The 20,681-nt window shown below is 36.4% G+C and overlaps 1 protein-coding gene across 2 annotated transcripts in view; it reads left to right on the forward strand.

Annotated features, from left to right (window-relative positions):
- The window catches only part of PARD3B (par-3 family cell polarity regulator beta), a 1,167,183-nt gene that overhangs the window by 637,030 nt on the left and 509,472 nt on the right, over positions 1-20,681 (forward strand). For both annotated transcript variants that reach the window (XM_002685527.5, XM_005202765.5), the window contains exons 5-9: positions 2,287-2,375; positions 8,379-8,465; positions 14,277-14,402; positions 16,729-17,087; positions 19,717-19,856. In XM_002685527.5, the coding sequence (XP_002685573.1) occupies positions 2,287-2,375; positions 8,379-8,465; positions 14,277-14,402; positions 16,729-17,087; positions 19,717-19,856 (801 nt within the window). The remainder of the gene's footprint in view (positions 1-2,286; positions 2,376-8,378; positions 8,466-14,276; positions 14,403-16,728; positions 17,088-19,716; positions 19,857-20,681) is intronic.

A 20,681-nucleotide genomic window follows, 5' to 3' on the forward strand; every position in this document is an offset into this window, starting at 1 on the left:
AACTCAACATTCAGAAAACTAAGATCATGGCAACCAGTGCCATCACTTCATGGCCAATAGATAGGGAAACAATGGAAACAGTGAGAGACTTTTTATTTTTTAGGCTCCAAAAGCACTGCAGATGGTAAATACAGCCATGAAATTAAAGGACACTTACTCCTTGGAAGAAAAGCTATGACAAACCTAGACAATATATTAAAAAGCAGAGACATTACTTTGCCAACAAAGGTATGTCTAGTCAAAGCTATGGTTTTTCCAGTAGTCATGTGTTGATGTGAGAGCTGGACTGTGAAGAAAGCTGAGTGCTGAAGAGCTGATGGTTTTGAACTGTGGTGTTGGAGAAGACTCTTGAGAGTCCCTTGGACTGCAAGGAGATCCAACCAGTCAATTGAAGGAAATCAATTAAAGGAATTAAAGGAAATTAAATTAAAGTCAATTAAAGGAAATCAGTCCTGAATATTCATTGGAAGGACTGATGCTGAAGCTGAAACTCCAGTATTTTGGTCAGCTGATGTGATGAACTGACTCATTGGAAAAGACCCTGATAATGGGAAAGATTAAAGGCAGGAGAAGGGGATGACAGAGGATGAGATGGTTGGATGGCATCACTAACTCAATGGATATGAGTTTGAGTCAGCTCTGGGAATTGGTGATAGACAGGGAAGCCTAGCGTACTGCAGTCCATGTAGTCGCAAAGAGTCAGACATGACTGAGTGACTGAACTGAAGTGAACTGAATTTTGAACTTACTGCAGATCATTAGGAAACTAATATAATATCATTCAGCTTATTTCTTCATTAACATTCACTAAATTAATCCTGTGTATTGTGTGCTTAATATAGAGAGAACTAGATACAGCCTCCACCTTTATAGAGCTCCCTCTTGTGATAGATGAGAAAGTTAATGATTTTGACATAAATGCAGCCATCAAATGTTTTGATATGGGCTCTAGTCATATCAAATGATGATATGATATATTTTATTAAATTTTCTACTCAAGTGTTTTGTAACCTCCCCAATCCAGTGTCGTTTCTATGTAAACATATATCAAGCACTTCATAATAAGGTGAAGGTTTGAAAACTTTCAGAACCATTCACCTTTTAAGATTTGGTGCCTTCAACTAAAATGTGTCCTTTAACTTTTTGGATTTTTTTTTCCTTTCTTCATGAAGAGGAGAAAGCAAATAAATGTTTAAAAATTTAGTACAGATCAAATCCTTCACCAAACTCTCAACCCCTAAGTTTGAGATGTTGGTTTTCAATCTAAAAATGAAATACATTAAAAAAAAAATCAAGTCACAGTGACATACTGCTTGATTTGTGCCTCTATGTCCTGTTTTCTTCCAAATGTTAACCTTATTCCTTTATGTCCAACCTTTTAACTCATCTATTGTGTTTTTTTTGATTGAAATTGCATCTTTAGACCCATGAACGCTCCATGTGATCGTTCACTGAAACTCAAGTCCTTAACATGTGCTATCTGTGGCTGGGATCCTGAAGAGCGGTGTGTCTGCAAAATTACTCTGTTAGAGTTCAGTTCCAAAGCCTAACAGAGAACTAACGTCTTACTTAAATGAAACCCTAAAGTGGGCTGGCTTTCTAGAATCTATTCTCTCCTCAATGTAACATCCAACTGAATTTTGCCACCGTCCTGGAGTGCAGGACCTCTCTCACCCTCTTCCTTCTTTGTAGTAGAAGACTGTTTACCATTTTAGAAGTTAAATGGTTAATTTTAGTTTCTCTGCGCTGAAGAGCATCCTCAGAATGAAAGTCTTAAGACAAGTGAGAACTCCAGATTTCTTATCCTGCACTTTTCCTGCTACACTTTTGATAGAAGTGACCTTCCTAGGCAACTGTTTTTTTCATGGATTTTGCTTTTTATTTTGTGCCACTGAGGTGGGTACAAGCATGTACAGTACATTAAAGCTAATACATCACCCCTGTCAGTGGCACCTTCCCTTTGGTACCCCTTTTCCTTGCTGATTTAAAACACTCAGTCCCCAGTGCTTATGGTTGAGTAGCAGGAAGCTAAATGATGTATTCCAAAGCTCTTAACATACTGCCTGGTGTAAATGGTCCATGTGAGTATTTCAGAAACGAAACGGAAGAGAAAAGAACATTGAAAACACTGAAAAGATTAACACCTTTTTCCAGCCTTCAAAGAAATCGGAGTGCACTGTATATATCCAGAATAAAACCATTTATTCTCTCCCATTGAGACTTTTTATTCAGATTTTCAATTCTATGTGCGTAGCATCCACATACTTATGGTTTGTTTCACTACAGAATTCCACGGAGGAATTAGAAGATGGAGAAGTTATGAATGGTATGCAGACAGAACTACTGACATCACCAAAAACTATGGATGTGTTGAGGTATTCTATTTATGTGAATAAGAATATTTTATTTCAATTGAATGTTTTTTTAACTTATAGTTGTTTTATTTTATAGAAAAAATCAAGATAAGAATACTTGAGTGAAACCTGATTCTAAAATTAATTGCTAAATTACTTTTCTTTTTTTACATGAGAAATTCCTGACAAACACGTACAAATGAGCCTCAATCCTTCCAAACTTTTTCTGCAACCTAGATTTCTTAATTGTTTTTTTTCTTCTGTTTGAGCTACAACTTAAAGTGAACATTTCAGAATTCATTGTGGTGTGGTGTTCTACTTTGACATTAGCTCTTTGAATACTACTTTGCACTGCATTTTAACAATCTTGCAATATTTACTCTATGTATATAAAATGAACCTAGCCTATCAACCCAGATTTTTATGTTTTTAATGTAAGTAATTTGTATACAAAATCAGTTGTTCTCATGGTTATGGGCACTTGCTTTGCTCTGTGATAATTTTTAGCTCGTCCCTAGCTACTGCCTGGGTTCAAGTTCCAGCTCTGCAGCTTATTAGTTCTAGGAGCTTAGGCAAGTTGCTCGTCAATCTTTGCCTTAGTTTCTGTTACGTAAAATGGAAATAAAAATAAATAAAAATAAAATAAAAAGGAAATAAAACTCCTTCAGAGTTAACTGTTAACTAAACTGTTACCTAAAGACAAAGTTAGTTAATAAAGTGCTGTGAACAGTGCCTGAGGCAGAGTAAGCCCTGTTGCTGTCGTTACCAATTTCAACATCATCATCATCTCTGTTTTCATCACTGTCATCATCATTTTTAAAGTTGCTTCAAAATTTGCGTGAAAATTTTGTGTCTAATAGATTGTTGGCTTTAACACTGGAAAGTGATGCTTCTGAGATTGGTGGTCATTCATTCATTCATTTAGTCAACATACTTCTTTCATTCATTCCAGTTAGTTATAAATGCCAACATGTTACCTGGAATTAATGTAAGAAAAAAAAAAATGTGTGATCATCTTTTATCCCACTGCTTTACTGTGTAGATTTTCCTCAAGCTTATAATTTATGGCCATATGACAGTTACTCTTTATTTAGATTGTGTTTCTTTGATTAATGAGTTGTACAATATTAAAAACTTGATGCAGGAAATCTCTAGGGCCCTGTGTTTTTAGAAGCTTGATAAGATTATTTTTGGAGGTAGACATAATGAATGCAATATCTCTTATTCTGTTTGCCTTTAATTTCATTTTTCTTTACATGTTAGCTTTTTGGAAAGTTTGCTAAAGTCCCTACTAAGTATTTATAGAGTGAACAATTGTTTGGTTTACAGCTGCATGAAAAAATTAGCTAAGCTTTCTCTAGATACAAGGGATTCAGAGGAATGGAGTACAAGATTTTTTAAAAATAATATTTAATTAAAATATGTATTTGATTATCCCAACAGACTTTTTGTATGAGTTTTATTATCACTTTTAGCAGGCTATGGAATTGTAATTGAGAGCAATTAACTTCTAGAGACCCAATCTACACCCACCACTCTTGTCTCCAAATCCTGACTCTAGTGTTACATGTTGTGTGTGCCTTCTCTGATTCCTGGGTGTTTTATTTCACTTTGCCTAACCAAGACTAGGAAACTTCATGTTGTGAGCAACAGTGTAGGAAAAGTCATCTGAAATTAGTTTAAGGCCAAGTTCAGAAAGTAGAGTGAGTGACTGAAGTCACTCAATCGTGTCCAACTCTTTGCGACCCCATGGACTGTAGCCTGCCAGGCTCCTCTGTCCATGGGATTTTCCAGGCAATAGTCCTGAAGTGGATTGCCATTTCCTTCTCCAGGGGATCTTCCCAACCCAGGGATCGAACTCTGGTCTCCCGCATTATAGACAGACGCTTTACTGTCTGAGCCACCAGGGAAGTTGAGTGAGTGCAGACTCCATTAAAGACTCTTGAATGGAGGGAGGATGAGAAGAAATGTGAAACTAAGGGAGGGGTCAGGAAGCTGGGGTGGGCAGGTGACTGCAGCAGGAAGCCTAGAGATTAAATTGTAGGGGAGAATTCTTTATGTGTATAATGTATTTGTATAATGTTCTCTCTTTGTTTCTTTTATGCCAACAACTCTATTAGGAACTTATCTTAATTCCCTCATTGTTCAAATGAGGAAACATACTTTGGTACTTACTTTAAATGATTTACTCAGACACCTGCCTCAAAGCTACCAAAAGGATGCACTTTCTCTGTAATTTCATAAGTTAATATTTCCTCCCAAAACAAAGCATCTCCCTCTTCCTGCCCTCAGTTCTCTCTTCCTTACTTTAAACTAGTGGCCGATCACTGGATTGACTAATCTTAAAGACACTGTGCATTTGTCTTCTGTGGAGAAGTTAGACTTACAGCCATTCATCTGCAGCCCCTGTTGTATTTTCTTTCTCAGGCTTCATGCCTTTCTTCTGGAAGGAAACAAGTGAAGCACTTTCCATCTAATTCTTGCCATAGCCATTCACAACAGGCTCATTTTAAGCCACTGATTCTGTACTTTCACGCATGAAAGTGAAAGTCGCTCAGTCAGGTCTGACTCTTTGCAGCCCCATGGACTGTCCATGTAATTCTCCAGGCCAGAATACTGGAGTGGGTAGCCTTTCCCTTCTCCAGGGGATCTTTCCAACCCAGGGATCAAACCCAGGTCTCCTGCATTGCACGTGGATTCTTTACCAACTGAGCTATCAGGGAAGCACTAGGTAGCCACTGGTTCCAGTAACTATTCAAATAAATTTTGTCAGTCAGACCTTAGAACATGTAACTTGCTTAACACTATTCGACCTAATGCTTGATGACTATCTGCATTTGTGTTGGTAGACCTTAGAAAGTTCTATAGTTAGCTATTTTGAGTTTAGTGAAAGTTTCCTACTTTTCTCTTTGTAACTGAAATATTTTTTTTTCCTTTGCCCTAGAGTTCATTTTTTGTCTCTTTTTCATAAGTCCTGCCGATCTCTTTTTTCTTTCCACTGCTCAAATAGCCTTCTCACCTCATTCTCTACATTTTCTATTTTCAGTCCACCTCCAAAACATAAGTAAATGTGTATATACCCTGCTCACTCGTCCTTGAACTCTTTTCTGCTTTAACAAATAACTTTAATAGCATATTTTCACATCTTAGTAAAATCTCATTTTATGAGATGTGTATTCAGGTAACTGTGTCTAGCCCTCCTTGCTTTGTTTATCTTCCATGAGGGTCTTTATACAGAGATTTCCATAGAACACCACTGAGTATAAATAACACTGAGTGGTTTTATTTTTCCCCTTTTAAAATAAACTTAAAACATAGACTTGTCTATGATGTTTCCTTTTTCATATGGCTTTCCTTACCATCTTGAAATAAATAATGGATAGCAATTTATAAAGATCTGGTAAACATAGTCTGTAAAACTTGTAATGGTTGTCTATAGCACTAATAGATCTAATTCTCTAAGTATCTACATATTACAATCAACAAAATTGAAAGTCTTTTATGCTCCTTTTTTGGGGATAGTAATATTTTTGTGATAGTAATTTAACATGTGTCAAATATTATGCCAGCCAAAATAATTGTGACTGTCACATATAAAGAGAGCATAAATGTTTATTCTGAAATACTGAAAAAGAGAATCTTACAAAGTTGAAATGAACCTTAATACTGCATCCCCCAAAAAAGTTTTAGTGTTTTGAAATAAGATTGATTACTTTAACAAATTATAGAATTTGCTTTTAAGTGAATGTAAAAATGCAAGGTTGATGATTACTAAAGAGTAGGTATCTGTCTGATACATAGAATTTATTATGTCTTACTCATTGGAAAAGACTCTGCTGCTGGGAGGGATTGGGGGCAGAAGGAGAAGGGGACGACAGAGGATGAGATGGCTGGATGGCATCACTGACTCGATGGATGTGAGTCTGGGTGAACTCTGGGAGTTGGTGACGGACAGGCAGGCCTGGCGTGCTGCGATTCATGGGGTCTTAAGAGTCGGACACGACTGAGCGACTGAACTGAACTGAACAGGAGAGGTTATGAGTGGGATAAAGAAATACTTGCAAACTAGAAAAAAAGAATCCATAAAGCCATCCTAATTTTTTTAAGCTGAAATCTTATTGTCTAGACTAAACATTTATATTCCAAAACCCTCTGTATAAAACATATGAATGCTATCTATCAGCATGTGGATATTTAATGCACTTATTAAGAAACATTTGTATTATGTTCTAGGTACAAAACTGTAAAAATATATTATAAAAGGTAAAGATAATAAAGTTTCAATGGTTAAACAATGTTGTAGTCTGTTTTTAAAAGTCTTTGCAACATTATAGTAACCCTAGAATGTGAATGCTTTGGTTTTAGTGTTTCTCACATACCTAAAAATGTACTATAAATCTGTTATTATATAAAAGTTATTTCTTTATGGTCCATTGAAAGGTACAGAACCTTCTCTTCCCACCAGACATTTTATATTCAGGACCTATAATGCATACTTATATATATTCAATAGTATTTCATATGCATATTTTTCATATGAAATATATGCATATACTCACACAGGAAGTATAGAGAAGAATATATTTTATTCCATGATACTAGCACTGTAAGATTTATTTTTTTTCCTAACTTTTATTCTAGGGTTCTGTTATAACCTGCTTGACTGAACAAATTTTAAATATATCAGCAATATCTGAGTAAAACTCATTTGAAATTTATTATCAAATTTGAAATTCCATCATATTCCATAAATGTTGGAAGCTAACAGGCTCTTTTTTGCAGTTCTTAATGATAATAGGTTTGCAATGAAAACACATTAAAAATAAGCCTAATCCACTGATGAGAATATATTTAATGTATTTATTTTAGATTGCTGATAATTTAGGGAGTACTTCATGCAGAGTGAATTCATCAGGCACTTTGCGTTCTTAATGCTGTTCTCAACTTTCCAGCAAGGAGCCAAAATTTCCCCGTTTTCAATTTGGAGCAGAAAAGTATTTGTAGCAGCTGTAGCTCTTAATTTGACATCTAGTTTCACGTCATTTTCATGTAAATAGGAAACAATAGAGACCTACTTACAATTTCCATAATGGGGATGTTTGCTTCAACTTATCATTTTTCCTCTGGCAATTTTATTTTCTCTCTCTGGGATTACAGGAGCCAATAATTGTTCACGGTTATTATTTTTCATCTTTATAAACACTTGTTAGTTCCACTTTCTATTACTCAAAAGCTCACAACGCCTTGTATATTTCAGTCATATACACTGTCCATTAATGTTTCTGGCTCATCCTTTCCTTAATCTGGAGTAGGTTAGGCAGGTCAGGCTTTCTATTTCTTTCTGTAATACATTTTCTCCAGGCTTTGCAACTTCTTTTTATACCTCTAAAAAAAAAAAGTAGAAGGTGAAAATTTGGAATTGTTCTATTGAATACAACTGATGCCTTATTGAAAGGCTAGTTCAAGTTTTGATGTATAAAGCTTTGACCATGCCAATATGTATTACCAACTGTGGCTTCACAGTTGTTTAAAATGTAATTTTGTGCTTTTTCTAATAAATACATATTTTATTTCATTTTCCCTCTGTTCTGTAGGAAAAGCCATACTTTATATTTAGGCATAGATATGCTTGATTCCATGTATTTTATCCTCTATACAGTAATTTTCAAGTGTGTCTCAATAGGGAGAAATTTCATTTTTTGTGTACATGTTTTAAAATATGTTGATTTATGCAGATTAAGTTAAGTAGGAAGTTATTTTTGTAGGTAGTCATTTCCATTTGTTCCTCTTCTAGGAGAAAAAATAAGAAATCAGATAGCCTTTTAAGCATTTTATTTCCTGGATCTTCTGAACATTCCAGCAAATCATGTACTCCTTTGATTTCATCTCTGCTGTTAAATTTACAGTAGTTGTTAAAATCCAAAGTTTTTTTTTGGTTTTCTTTTTAATATGGCACGTCTGTTGTTTTGTTTTTGTTTTGGCAAAGACTCATTTGTACTCTCTTTTTCTTTTTTTCTGTCCCAGTGATATGACAAGAACGGTGGAGATTTCTGGGGAAGGAGGCCCCTTGGGAATACATGTAGTGCCTTTCTTTTCATCTCTGAGTGGAAGGTAAGATGTTTTCCTTATATCAGAAGCTCATGCTAATGAAAAACTTGACTTGAGCTCATTTTCCCAAACATTTTTTAGAAGAGGATTAAGTGTATGTCTCTGTTATTTAGATGGACACCTCAGTACATGCTTCTATTGGCCACTTATTTGTTAGAAACAAAATAATATCACTTACTTCTAGGATACAATGGAAAAGAAATCATATTTTCTGTATTTACAATTAAGTAAGAAGTACTTTCTTAAAGTATTCTTGTCAGTAACACATATAAACAGAAATCGTGGAAAGACTTTAACATGTGGTTAGATAAATACAGCAACTGAATTTTTAATGTTCAAAAATGCACTTAAAAGAAATATAATAATTCCAAATTGGTATTTCTTGATCTTCTTCATGTTTATGGAACTTCTAATAATAAATATTTTAATATTCTAAGTATATATCAGAAATTCAATATATTCTGATTAGCTAAGTAGCAAAATGCCTTTATTCTGTTTATTTTGTTCCAAAATATAATGTAATCAATCAAAAATAATTTGATACATCCTTTTGAAATTTTAAAGACAAATTTATAAATTCATGCTAGTAAGTGGTAATATTATTGTGTCACCGTTTCTTGAAATTCATGTCTACTTAACTGGATGTATGGAGAAGGAAATAGCAACCCACTCCATTATTCTTGCCTGAAGAATTCCATGGACAGAGGAGCCTGGCAGACTACAGTCCATGGGGTCACAGAGTCAGACACGACTGAATGACTATCACTCACTCCTCGCTAACTGGATGTAAAACTTGTTTTACTGAGGAGAATTAAAATGTGTGCCTGAGAGTTAACGTTAGTACCATTTTAACGACCTTATGAAACTAGTATTAGATATTATATTAGTTTTCAAGAGGATGGCTACCTTGAGGACTAGATTGACACTGACAAAGGCTGTCAAAAACTTGAAGAAAATCAGTTTCTCCCTGTTTGACATTATTTAAATTATTTTGTTAAATTTATTTTCTTAAATGTATCATTAAAAAGACAAAGCACCTGATTTTAGTTTAAGTGTTCGAAGACCAGAAAAGTCAGTTGATTTTCCTCAAGGTCATACAAAATCCAAAATCTCCTGACTTGTCCTCACTCCATTGTTCTTTCTAGAACAAAACTTTCCCCAAAGGTTATATGTACTAATTTACTGGTTCTGAATATTTATTCAATTTGGTCTGCCATATAGTGGCATGAGCAGATTTAGTCATGATATTTTGGTTGGCATCATTTTCAGCAGGTAGCCATCTGCTACCTGTAATTGCAAAGTCATCACCTTTTTTAGCAAATAACATCTGATGCCAAGCTCTTGCTGGAATGAATGTCCCCTAAAAAGAAATGAACTGAAAAACCAGTGGCTCTTATTATCTCATTTCCTGTATGTGTTAATAAGCGTGTTTATAAATGTTATGGGTTATGGCACAGGACAAACTGAGGTTGTTTTTGATAGACAGAGCAAGTATTTACCCAGTTGTCACAAGAAATTCTAATGGCTTTTGGCAGAAGTGTACTGATAGAGCTTTGTGAAATACCAGCGTGGCTAAATTACTAGGCCCTTTAGCTTAATGAGGCTGGAATAGAACACAAGATCATCCCAATTTTCAAACCATGAAGAAATATATAACATGACAGTCACCCTACTTCAATTTCAGTCGTTCGGAAAACAAGTTGACCCTCTAGACTAGAAATCACCTTCTCTCACTTCAAATAAGGAAAACTCACTACAGTGTATTGATTTGCTCCCTGCTCCTTCCTGGTCCTGATTTCTAGCATAAGCCTTGTAGAACAGGAAGAAGAATATTGGACTTGGACTTGAAACAATTGGATTTGGATCTCAGTGTTCTCTTTTGAATAACCTTGGGCAAGTCCCCTAAACTTGCCTCTTGTGAATACTTACTTCACATCAAGATTGTGGGGATTAAATGGCATTAAAAATATTAATACTCCTTGTAAAACATACAATCTATGAATGTGTATATTATTAGGATTATTACTGTTTTGTCTAAAACAGAACAGCCTGGTGCAGAAATGAACTTTTATAAGTTCATGGTCAACTTTTCAGTAACTTTGTGAAATGATTGTATATATATATATATATTTTTGCTATCCACTAGTATTACAGAAAGGAAATTTAATTAAAAAACATAAAAAAATAATATGGAAGTGGAGACATGAGCCAATAAAAGTTAAGAAGTAATGAGTACAGGCTGAAACAGCACACTTAACTCAACCCATGTGTCTAGAAGCAACTGCATATAGAGCGTGTCAGACAAGTGTCTGACTTCATCATGCCATATGGTCACCCTGTGTGAGCACAGAGGGTGGGGGGAGTTAAGGTCATAGTGGTAACTTAGTTCTTAATTTCCTTCCATTTATTGGTTTATGTCATTATTTTAAATTAGAATTTACATTTAATTATTTACTAAGACTACTGTAATTGGCTTTGCCTTTAATTTCTTTTTTATTTTTTTTCTTTTACAAAAATAGAGCCACACCTGTTTTAGAATAAGATCCCTAATCAAAGTTAGAACACCCTGAGTATAACACACTGACTGTTATACTAGACAAGGCCTCGTTGGATTCATTGGGATACAGAATGCTGCTTAAATGGAGAAAAATTGGCTTGCGCAATAAAAACAAAAAAATGTAAAAGAAAAAACACCTAGAGTCCCTGCAAGTAAAAAGCAACTTGATTTCATTAAAAAAAGAAATATATATATATAGTTTTATTTTAGAATTTAAAGCATGAAATCTAATTGTCAGTAAATAAAGATAGCATAGTATACCTGCTTCACAGTAAAAAGAGCTAAATATGAAACAGAAGAAGGAAGGAATGGATGAAGAGGGACTTAAAATGTGAGAAGAAGATATGCTCAGGTAAAAAGTCTCAGCTGGTGAGCGACCAAGGCGGTGTGATACTGTGGGGAGAAAGGAGGAGGCAAGCAGTGGGCGGGTTTGTGCCTACATGATCATTAGAAGCACAAGAAGCAATTGTTACACCTCTCATTCTGCTGGGCTGTGGCCTTCAACCTCCTTATCAGTGGTCCTTAATGCAAATTAGTTTGTTCATTTCAGCCTGTAACTCTTCCGCAGTGTTCATTTTGAAGTCTCAAAGGGCCTTGGTCCCAAAGGAGATCGCGCCCCACAGCCCACCCATCAGGGACAAAGAGGAAAAAGAGGGCCTGTCCTCTGTGCCTTTTCATACTGCTCTGGATGAAATCAAACTGGAGGGGATCCACCCCTTCCATCGAAGAAAGAAGGCAGGAGTGGTTCGTTGCCAGGGACCAAACTAATAAAATCAGCCAGTTTTACATTTTACCAAAATTACCTCTGACACATGGGTTTTACAGTTGGGCTTATTCTGTCAATAAATTTTTCATGGGAAGTTAGGTTATTTAGATGAGTGAGGTTCACATAGCATACTCCAGCTGTAATATGCCAGCTAAATTGCAACCCAGTGGCCTGAAAGAATTAATTCATCTCCCAAAATGTGAAATTAAATCCTAGGGAGCAACATTACATGACTGATGATGTACTGAATTAAATTAAAGGAAGACTTGAATGCTTGTTAAAAAAATATCGCTTACATAAACTAGTTTATAACCACATGTGAGCCTCCTAATGGATCGTGTTATTGTGAATCCACCATAACAAAAATCCAGAATGTGAACTATTAGAGAGTTGTTTAATTTAGGAGAGAAACACTATTTTGTTCTATTTCTTTCTCCCCCCCCCCTTTTTTTTTTTGACATATCAAATAGTTCAATTCTTAATATTATGTTGTGAGATTAAGGTGGGATTAGTACCTTACAAATATTAATTTAAATCTCATATTCTTTATCACATAGTAGTGTTGTCCCCTATTCTCCTCCACACAGAATATGACTAGCTCACTAACCTACTAGAATTCGGAAATGAAGCACCAGTACACGCTTGGCTTGTGACCCAGAGCCTTCCCCTCAGTAGGAGATGGCGTGACTATTTGCTCTCTCATGTATCAGCCCACAGTGTTCATTTAACTGTTTTGCAGTAGAAATCTAAACAGCCCTGCATTTGCCTCTCCTCTGGCCTTCTTGAGATGATTCAGGCTCATCAGATGAACTGAATTCCTGAAGGCAGAGGCCCCACCCTGTGGCAACTCCAAACAGGAAGATGGTTTCCTCCTCCATTTTCATTAAAGACTCCTCTTTTTCCATGGCGGACCTGACTATTCACGCATAAACTGTGCTCATGTTTTATTTAGATTTGACTTAATGCAAAGGGAATACGTAATAGCACGTAAGACACCTGTATGGAAGAGTATGACTAGGTAAACGAGGATGAGGGAAGAAGAGGCTGGGGGTTTGCTATATCTAGCAGACTCCTCATGGAAGATGTTATCTGTCTTGTCCTGAGAAACCTGGGACCCTTACATGCCACAAGGAACAGGGAAATCCCTCACATGAGAAATGGCTAAAATATACACAAGTTTGGTTTCTTTTAGTTTTCTTTTTTTTTTTTTAATACAGGGATTTTTTTTAAATTTTATTTTATTTTTAAACTTTACATAATTGTATTAGTTTTGCCAAATATCAAAATCAGTTCAAATACTACCAGTATGTAATAGGTGCATCCAGGTACACACATATACACACAAAATTCTTTTTTGTTATTGCTGTAGTTTTCTTTTTTCCTGTTCTTTTTCTCCAACTCCCTTTTCCTTCCTCCTATTTTAAGTCACAGCTGTGAGGCACCAATAGGCATGGGATAGCCTCTCTGAATGCAGATTCTTCTTGGTTGAAATTTTAGACAACTCTATCCAAACTCCTGCTTTCATCTGGCCACTGTCTCAGAAGTGTGGACTACTCCAGCCTCATCAGATAAGTCCATCAGCTAGCATTCAAGGCCCCTCCACGTGGCACTGGCCTCCCCATCCAGAATGAGCTCCCATCCTGCTTCACTTACACAGACACACCCGGTCACCCCATCTCCATGTGTTCTCTGTCTCCTCTGATCCAAATCCCATTCATTCTCCTGATCCAGTTTATATCCTACTTTCCTCCCAAATTCTTCTATGAAGACTCGGCCTATTGATAACTCCAGATTTTTTTGTTTTTTTTTTTTTAATTTCCCCTGTACTCCAGGCCAGTACTGAGCTGTCATCCTGGTCCTATAGCCCTGTTTCATATCCCTCCATCCAAAGTGAGTAGAGAACACTCAATACACACTTAATTCAGTGACTCGAACATATGGGACCAAACTTTTTTCTAAATTGAGTAATGTGGTCTGTGCTAAATGTTTTCTTCTCAAAAATGCATATAATTAAAAGAGGTAGGAAGATTGCAAAAAGACTATTGTGAAACCTAATCCTCTCCTGTTATCAAATGTCAAGTGCTCCCTCGACACCAACTCAAACTTACTTATTACAGTCAGCCCTTCTGTGATGCCCTCTCTAAACCACGAATCCCGTGTGTCCTCAACTCCACTAAGCTACACTAGCCTTTTCTAAGTTTAGTAAAAGCATGAGGAATGGATCTGTTGATCAATGTGCTCTGGGTTGGTGTTTATGTATATTTGTCTTAGGGGGGTAGTTTCTTCTTTTAGTGAGTTGTGAGGGTAGGTGTGTTTTTCTGATTTTGTTTTGTGTTTTACTAAAGATTTAAATAGCAAACAGTTGCCTGGATGTAAAGCATAATTTCTTTCATAAGGAGGAGTTAGTACTCACTTCTGAACAGCTGCAAGTGGAGAAACAACTTGCATATTATCATTCAGTCATTCTCTTTGATCTAAATGTTGCATTCAGGATTCTAGGACTCTTCATTCGTGGCATTGAAGAAAACAGCAGGTCCAAACGGGAGGGACTGTTTCACGAAAATGAATGTATCGTAAAAATCAACAACGTGGACCTCGTAGACAAAACCTTTGCTCAGTAAGCATTTTTTTTCTTTTTTTTTACTTTATTGCTTCCTAAAATGCTTATTATAATCATTACTGTACTCATTATGATCAAAACTGTAGGTATAATTTCTGGTTAGTTCCCTTTGACTCCAGAACATCCATTTTCAAATGCATCCTGTGTTTGAGCATACTCAGGAGTGGCCTGCACAAGTCCCTGACAGCCCGGAGAAAGACAAAGTATAGAACGAAGCAAGCCTTCTGCCTAGCTGTCTTTTCTGTGACATCGATAGACCGGCTTGTTTTTCTTGGGATACGGGTCAGTTAGACTGGTATTTAATGACTCTTTTCACAGACTGTTAGTTCGGCTTATTAATTAACTTCCTTGGTGTCAGCAGTCTTCCTTAAACTAAATATCTGTGAGAGATGTTTATGAGGACTCACCGAATAATAGAAACAAATGAAAAAAAAATGTAAAATACTCTCCCTCAAGAAATTATTTCTCTGCATGTGAAATGTTATAGGAATAGGTCTTTATACCTAAGAATTAGACTATGCAGCAGTGTACATATGCTTTTTAAAATGTATATTGGCATTGCAATGGAATAAGGGACTAATTACTAATACCCTTTAGTAATAATCATCGAAGTCTACTGTTTCAAACAAAAACAACTCTGCCTTCTCTGTGACCATTAGTTGCCAATATTATGTTGGGTAGAAAGGGTGAGTAGTTGTGGACGGAGTGGCAGTGGGCACTAGCTGCTTCAGTGTAGGAAAAAATGAAGCCTCTAGAGACTGTTTCTTAAAATAATGAATAATAGGCAAAATTATAATTATTATCAATAATGATATTATTTTTATATGTCACTGTGCTTTTTACCAAGACTTAATAGTAATGCAAGGCAGACATTACTCCCTGTATTACTGAGGTGGAAATCAAGGCTTATAAAATTTCGATATGGACTAGGAATTGAATCCTAGTCAAAAATCTACCGGAGGAGTTGGGCTGTCTGTATGAAGTCTTCTCCCTTCTCCACTAGCAATGTAAGCTCTTCATTAATAAGGTGAGGAGGAGCTTAGATAGCAGTTGGAATTGTGATTAATTTTTATTTGGTGTGGCTGCTAGTAACAAAGACCTGAACTAAAGGTATCTTAAACAAAATTTACCTTTTTTAAGGACAAGTAAGTGTGGAGGTGGAAGTCTAGACTTAGTTTGGAGGGCTCACCATCATCAGTGAATTAGGCATCTTCCATCTTTCTGCTTGGCCATCCTTCTTATGTGGCTACTATCTTTAAGCTATCTCATGGTCACAAGGTAATTGCTTGAGTTCCCTCCATCACTTCTAAGTTTCAAGAAATAGGAAAGAGAAATGGAACAAAAAAGTTCCTGCCTCCCAACTGAGCCAGATTCCCTATTGCCCTTCATCTCATTGATAAGAAAGCTGGGAAAGATTGTTGTTTTACCTGGTCATAAGGTATAAGGAGGCATAGGAAGAAGGAAAGAAAAAGTAGTAGGAAATTTGAAGAAAAGCACAACGTACTAAAACAAAGAAAGTAAAAAATGCAGGTACTCTTTAGTGAAATAAATAACAGAAAGTATGCATTTTGTGTTGACAGTCCACTGTGATATTTGGCACAATCAACATACCTACTAAATGTCACCACGGAGAACTGTCTGTGTCAAAATTGAGCTTCTTGAACACAACCCACGTTAGAAAAGACCTGTCCTACAGAATAAAGTCCTAAAAGGAAACCAAATATTAATCTGATGACCACTATCAAAGATTTTTTTTCCTTTCCATTTAAAATTAGAGCTTTCTTTTATGTTGAGTTCTATAAACACTTCTGGATAGAATTTCAGATTTAGAAATGCTTAAAAGCTGTGGGTCGTTAGACCAGTTAATCTCTCTGAGCCTCAGTTTCTTCATTTTGCAAAATAAGACCTAAGTATACCTACCTAACTGGAGAAGGAAATGGCAACCCACTCTAGTGTTCTTGACTGGAGAATCCCAGGGACAGAGGAGCCTGGTGGGCTGCCGTCTATGGGGTCACACAGAGTCGGACACGACTGACACGACTTAGCAGCAGCAGCAGCAGCATACCTACCTAACATCGTTGTTTAAAAAAAAACTGAAAGAGAGCATCATGCAGGTTGCTAATGCACATATAGCCCAGTGCAGTGGCGCCTCATAAGCAGGGCATGCGTGGTAACTAGCACTTAGTTAGCAAAGTCATATTGGTAGTAACAGTGAGAGCGCCTCCTGTGCGTATGCTCCTGGGCTGCTCCCATAGCTGTGACTCTGGGTGCTTTAGACAGCATGCTGGGACATAGGATCACTATACATTCACTGTCTTTCAAGGGCTCAGGACCTCTTCCGTCAGGCAATGAAATCTCCAAGTGTACTCCTCCGCGTGCTTCCACCTCAGAACCGGGAACAGTATGAAAAAGTAGTCATTGGACCTCTAAGCATTTTTGGCAACAATGATCACGTGTTGAGAACAAAGGAGCCGCCTCCTGTCCATGGAAAATCAGGAATAAAGACAATAAATCTCACAGGAACAAGCAGTCCTGAAGAAGATGCATCAACTTCTCTGCAACAGAGCAGGAGCCCCCGAGTACCAAGACTAGGTAGAAAACCATCCTCTCCCTCACTCTCCCCACTCATGGGGTTTGGCAGCAAGAAGAATGCAAAGAAAATTAAGATTGACCTAAAGAAAGGTAATTATTAAATTATGCTTAATAGCATTCTATTATTGTAACATGTAAAATTGGTTAAGAGAAATACATTAAGGCTAATTTTGTTAATTCTTTCATTTAATTGAATCAAAGAATAAATTGAAGTGTATACTGCAGTAACTTAAATTTCTTGAAATTGTAGTATTTCTTTATTCTTTTTTTTTTTTTTTTCTGGAGAGTATAGATTATTTGAAACAAGAAAGTGATAAAGACATGCTGGGAAATAAAACCATTATAAACTTGATAGGAGGAGAGTGATACTGTATCACAACTTAGACTAAATAGGCACTGAAATTCAGTCGTCTCTGTTTTGAGTGAGATTAGGCTTCCCTGATAGCTCAGTTGGTAAAGAATTCACCTGCAGTGCAGGAGTCCCCGGTTCAATTCCTGGGTCAGGAAGATCCGCTAGAGAAGGGATAGGCTACCCACTCCACTATTCTTGGGCTTCCCTGGTGGCTCAGCTGGTAAAGAATCCTCCTGCAATGCAGGAGACCTGGGTTGGGAAGATTCCCTGGAGAAGGGAAAGGCTACCTACTCCGGTAGGGTCACAAAGAGTCAGACACAACTCAGCAACTTTCACTCACTCACTCAGTGATTTTTGAATCATCCTTTAGTCCAAGTCTGAAAAGCCCGTATTTTTGTTTCTGGTTCTCTAAGATAGTTTTATACCAGCAAAAATTATTCCTCAGCAAATACGGGGTAATTAGTGATTTCACAAATTCAACAATGCAAATAATGTTTCAAATATTTTTAATTTCAAAAGCATATATAACGTTTTATTTTTTCATCTTTTTAAAAGTTTTTTATCCGTTTCAAGCCCAGATCAATGACTAGATCGTGTGTGTTCATACATATTTATACAGTATTATACATGCACACATACACATTTATGTATTTCTGTGCTTTTATTTTGTGACTCCTCCTCATAGTCCCTTCACCCACTGAACCTTCTTCAATCCACTGGGATTTTTAGGACTTCATTCAAAAGAAACCAATATTTTATGGATTCCTGTTGGAATTAATAGAAAATATAATGATCCCAAGGTAGTTTTTGAATACATATTAACATATATTTAAAGCATGTAACATATGCATTTAATCAGGATATAGAGATTATTCTGAAAGATCCTCTAGTCAAAATTTTGTCCTCCTATAAGAATTTTATACTGGGAAGAAAATGTATTGACTAGGATACACAATTAGGCTTTTTATGTAAATGCATCACTTGTACTTTTCATACAAATTATGCAGCTATGTATAAGGCATGGGGTTGAGTGCTTTGAGGACAGAAAAGTTAGACATGGAACGTGACCTTAAAAATCCATCAGAAAGCTTTGGATGCAAAAATAAAGGATATTACATCCCAGAGCTGTGTTTTAAGAAGATTAATCTGACAGCAAAAAGATATACTAAAGGAGAGAACAGATAACAAGGGATCAGTAAAGGGTGCCCAGTGTAATATTTATGCCTAAATCACTGAGTGGGTGTAGATGGAAAGAGAAAGGAATTACAGTTATTGTTGGTTTTCAGCCAAGGTGGCTTGCACGATGGGGATGCCATTACAAGAAATTAGAATTTTAAGTGTAAAAGGCCAGGATCTGGGATGGAGAAGGAAGTTTGCAGTGAAGTTTAAAGTGCTGGTGATAGCCTGGAAACTGACACCAGAGAGATTAGAGCCAAACAAATAGATGTCAGTGTCATCTGTAGAGAGATGGTGTTTGGAGACAGGAGCCAGGCAAGGCAGAGTCTAGAGGACAAGTTGTTCCAGATCCTTGGGGAACATCTGTGTTTACACAGGACATCAGTGGGTAAGAGAAAGAGTGACAGACGTGTTGTGATCAGAGATGTAGAAAAATAGAAAGTATAAAGAAAACCAAGTAATGAGTATATGAAAACCAAGAGGGGAGTTAATTTCAAGAAAATGGTTGGTGAGAAGTGTCAAAGCTAGAGAAGGGGAAAGATCAGGATAGGAAAAATGACTGATATGGTCACAGATAGGTCATTGGTAGTGGAAGAGTGAAGAAGCAGTAGGACTGAAGTAAGGATTCTTTAGGGTAAAGAAAAATCTAAGCATGTCACAGAGTAAAAAATCTAAGCATTCACACAGAGTAAAAAAACAAAACTCAAAAGAGATTGGCCGTGTAAGAGAACAGAACAGGAGTAGCAGGAACCAGTGATGTGGTGATGTGATGAAGTACACAGAAATGGAGATGCAGGTGGGGAGAGAGCCATGGGCTGGCTAGTTGATTGAAAGCCAACATGTCAGATGGCCTCTTGCTTCTCAGGAAAGTGTGAAGTCAGGTTACGGTTTATTAAGAAGTCAGTCCCCCAGGTGTATGGATAACATGTGGCATTTCTTGTAAGACCTTAATAAAAGCAAGTGTTACACATCTACCCTGGCCCTAAATTCATGGTAATATAATCATGGCCTGTCAAGAACTGTAATCTGTATTTAAAACTAGAAACTCAAACATATTTAAGATATTTGATAGAATGTCAGTATTTCACTTTTTCTATGTTAGTCTAAATTAGGTTGGTTTAACTTATAAGACTGAATATAATATTTCTCCAGCTGAAGGTGATCATGCATTTTCTTGGTCTTATACATTAGGGCCTGAAGGACTTGGTTTCACTGTGGTTACCAGAGATTCTTCCATACATGGTCCGGGTCCCATTTTTGTAAAAAACATTTTACCAAAGGGAGCAGCGATAAAAGATGGCCGCCTGCAATCAGGGGACAGAATTTTGGAGGTAAGAATTAGAATGAATATCTTCAATAAAATATTTCTTTGTGTTTAAGTAAATGAAATTTATTAAATTTTAAATTAATTATATTGAAAAGTGTTCTTGTAGACAAGATAAGGACTTGAATTAGAAAACTGGTTAATCAATAGCTAACTTTGTAAGTCCTCAATAAGGGCAGTGATATGGAGTCAAATATTGAAAAGTTTTTCCTACCTCCTCTTTCTTACTTCCACCTCTTAGAGTTCCTGAGGGATTTGAGTCATATCCATCAGTTCATCATATATTCAGTTAGAGCTAAGAATTGCAAAGTTGCACTCAAGTGCTTGTAATAGTTTCTTTAAACTTCTCTAAGAATGGGCCAGTCGGTGTTAGTTCAGTCTATGCATATGGAGAAGTATTTGGGATACTCAAAGGAAGAGGCTTTCTTTTTTCCATTTATTTTTGTTTAATAGTATTATCTTCTTGTCTACATATATTGTCAATTTACCTTTCAAGAAATCATCTTCATGGAAACTGGTTCGGTTTAACTTGCCCATGGCATGGAAGCAACACCAGAGCTTTGTTATAGTTCTAGATCATGAAAGAAAATGGTTCAAATGATTAATGTAGCCCCAAATTAGAATCTCCAATAATGTATGGTAACCTAGTTACCATAACTTTCTAACATAGAGAACACTGTAGAATTATAACAAAAACTCATGTCTGCAAGAATTGACCATGTGATAAAAATCCATTTCTCCTGTTTATATTCAGTGGAGAACGGTACCAGTTAAGCATTTGAAATCAGCTTACTCCCTACTTGAGGAATGATTCTCTGGTATCTGTCAGTTT

Source organism: Bos taurus, chromosome 2 (genome assembly GCF_002263795.3).
Source record: "Bos taurus isolate L1 Dominette 01449 registration number 42190680 breed Hereford chromosome 2, ARS-UCD2.0, whole genome shotgun sequence".
In the NCBI taxonomy this organism is placed as follows: Eukaryota; Metazoa; Chordata; class Mammalia; order Artiodactyla; family Bovidae; genus Bos; species Bos taurus.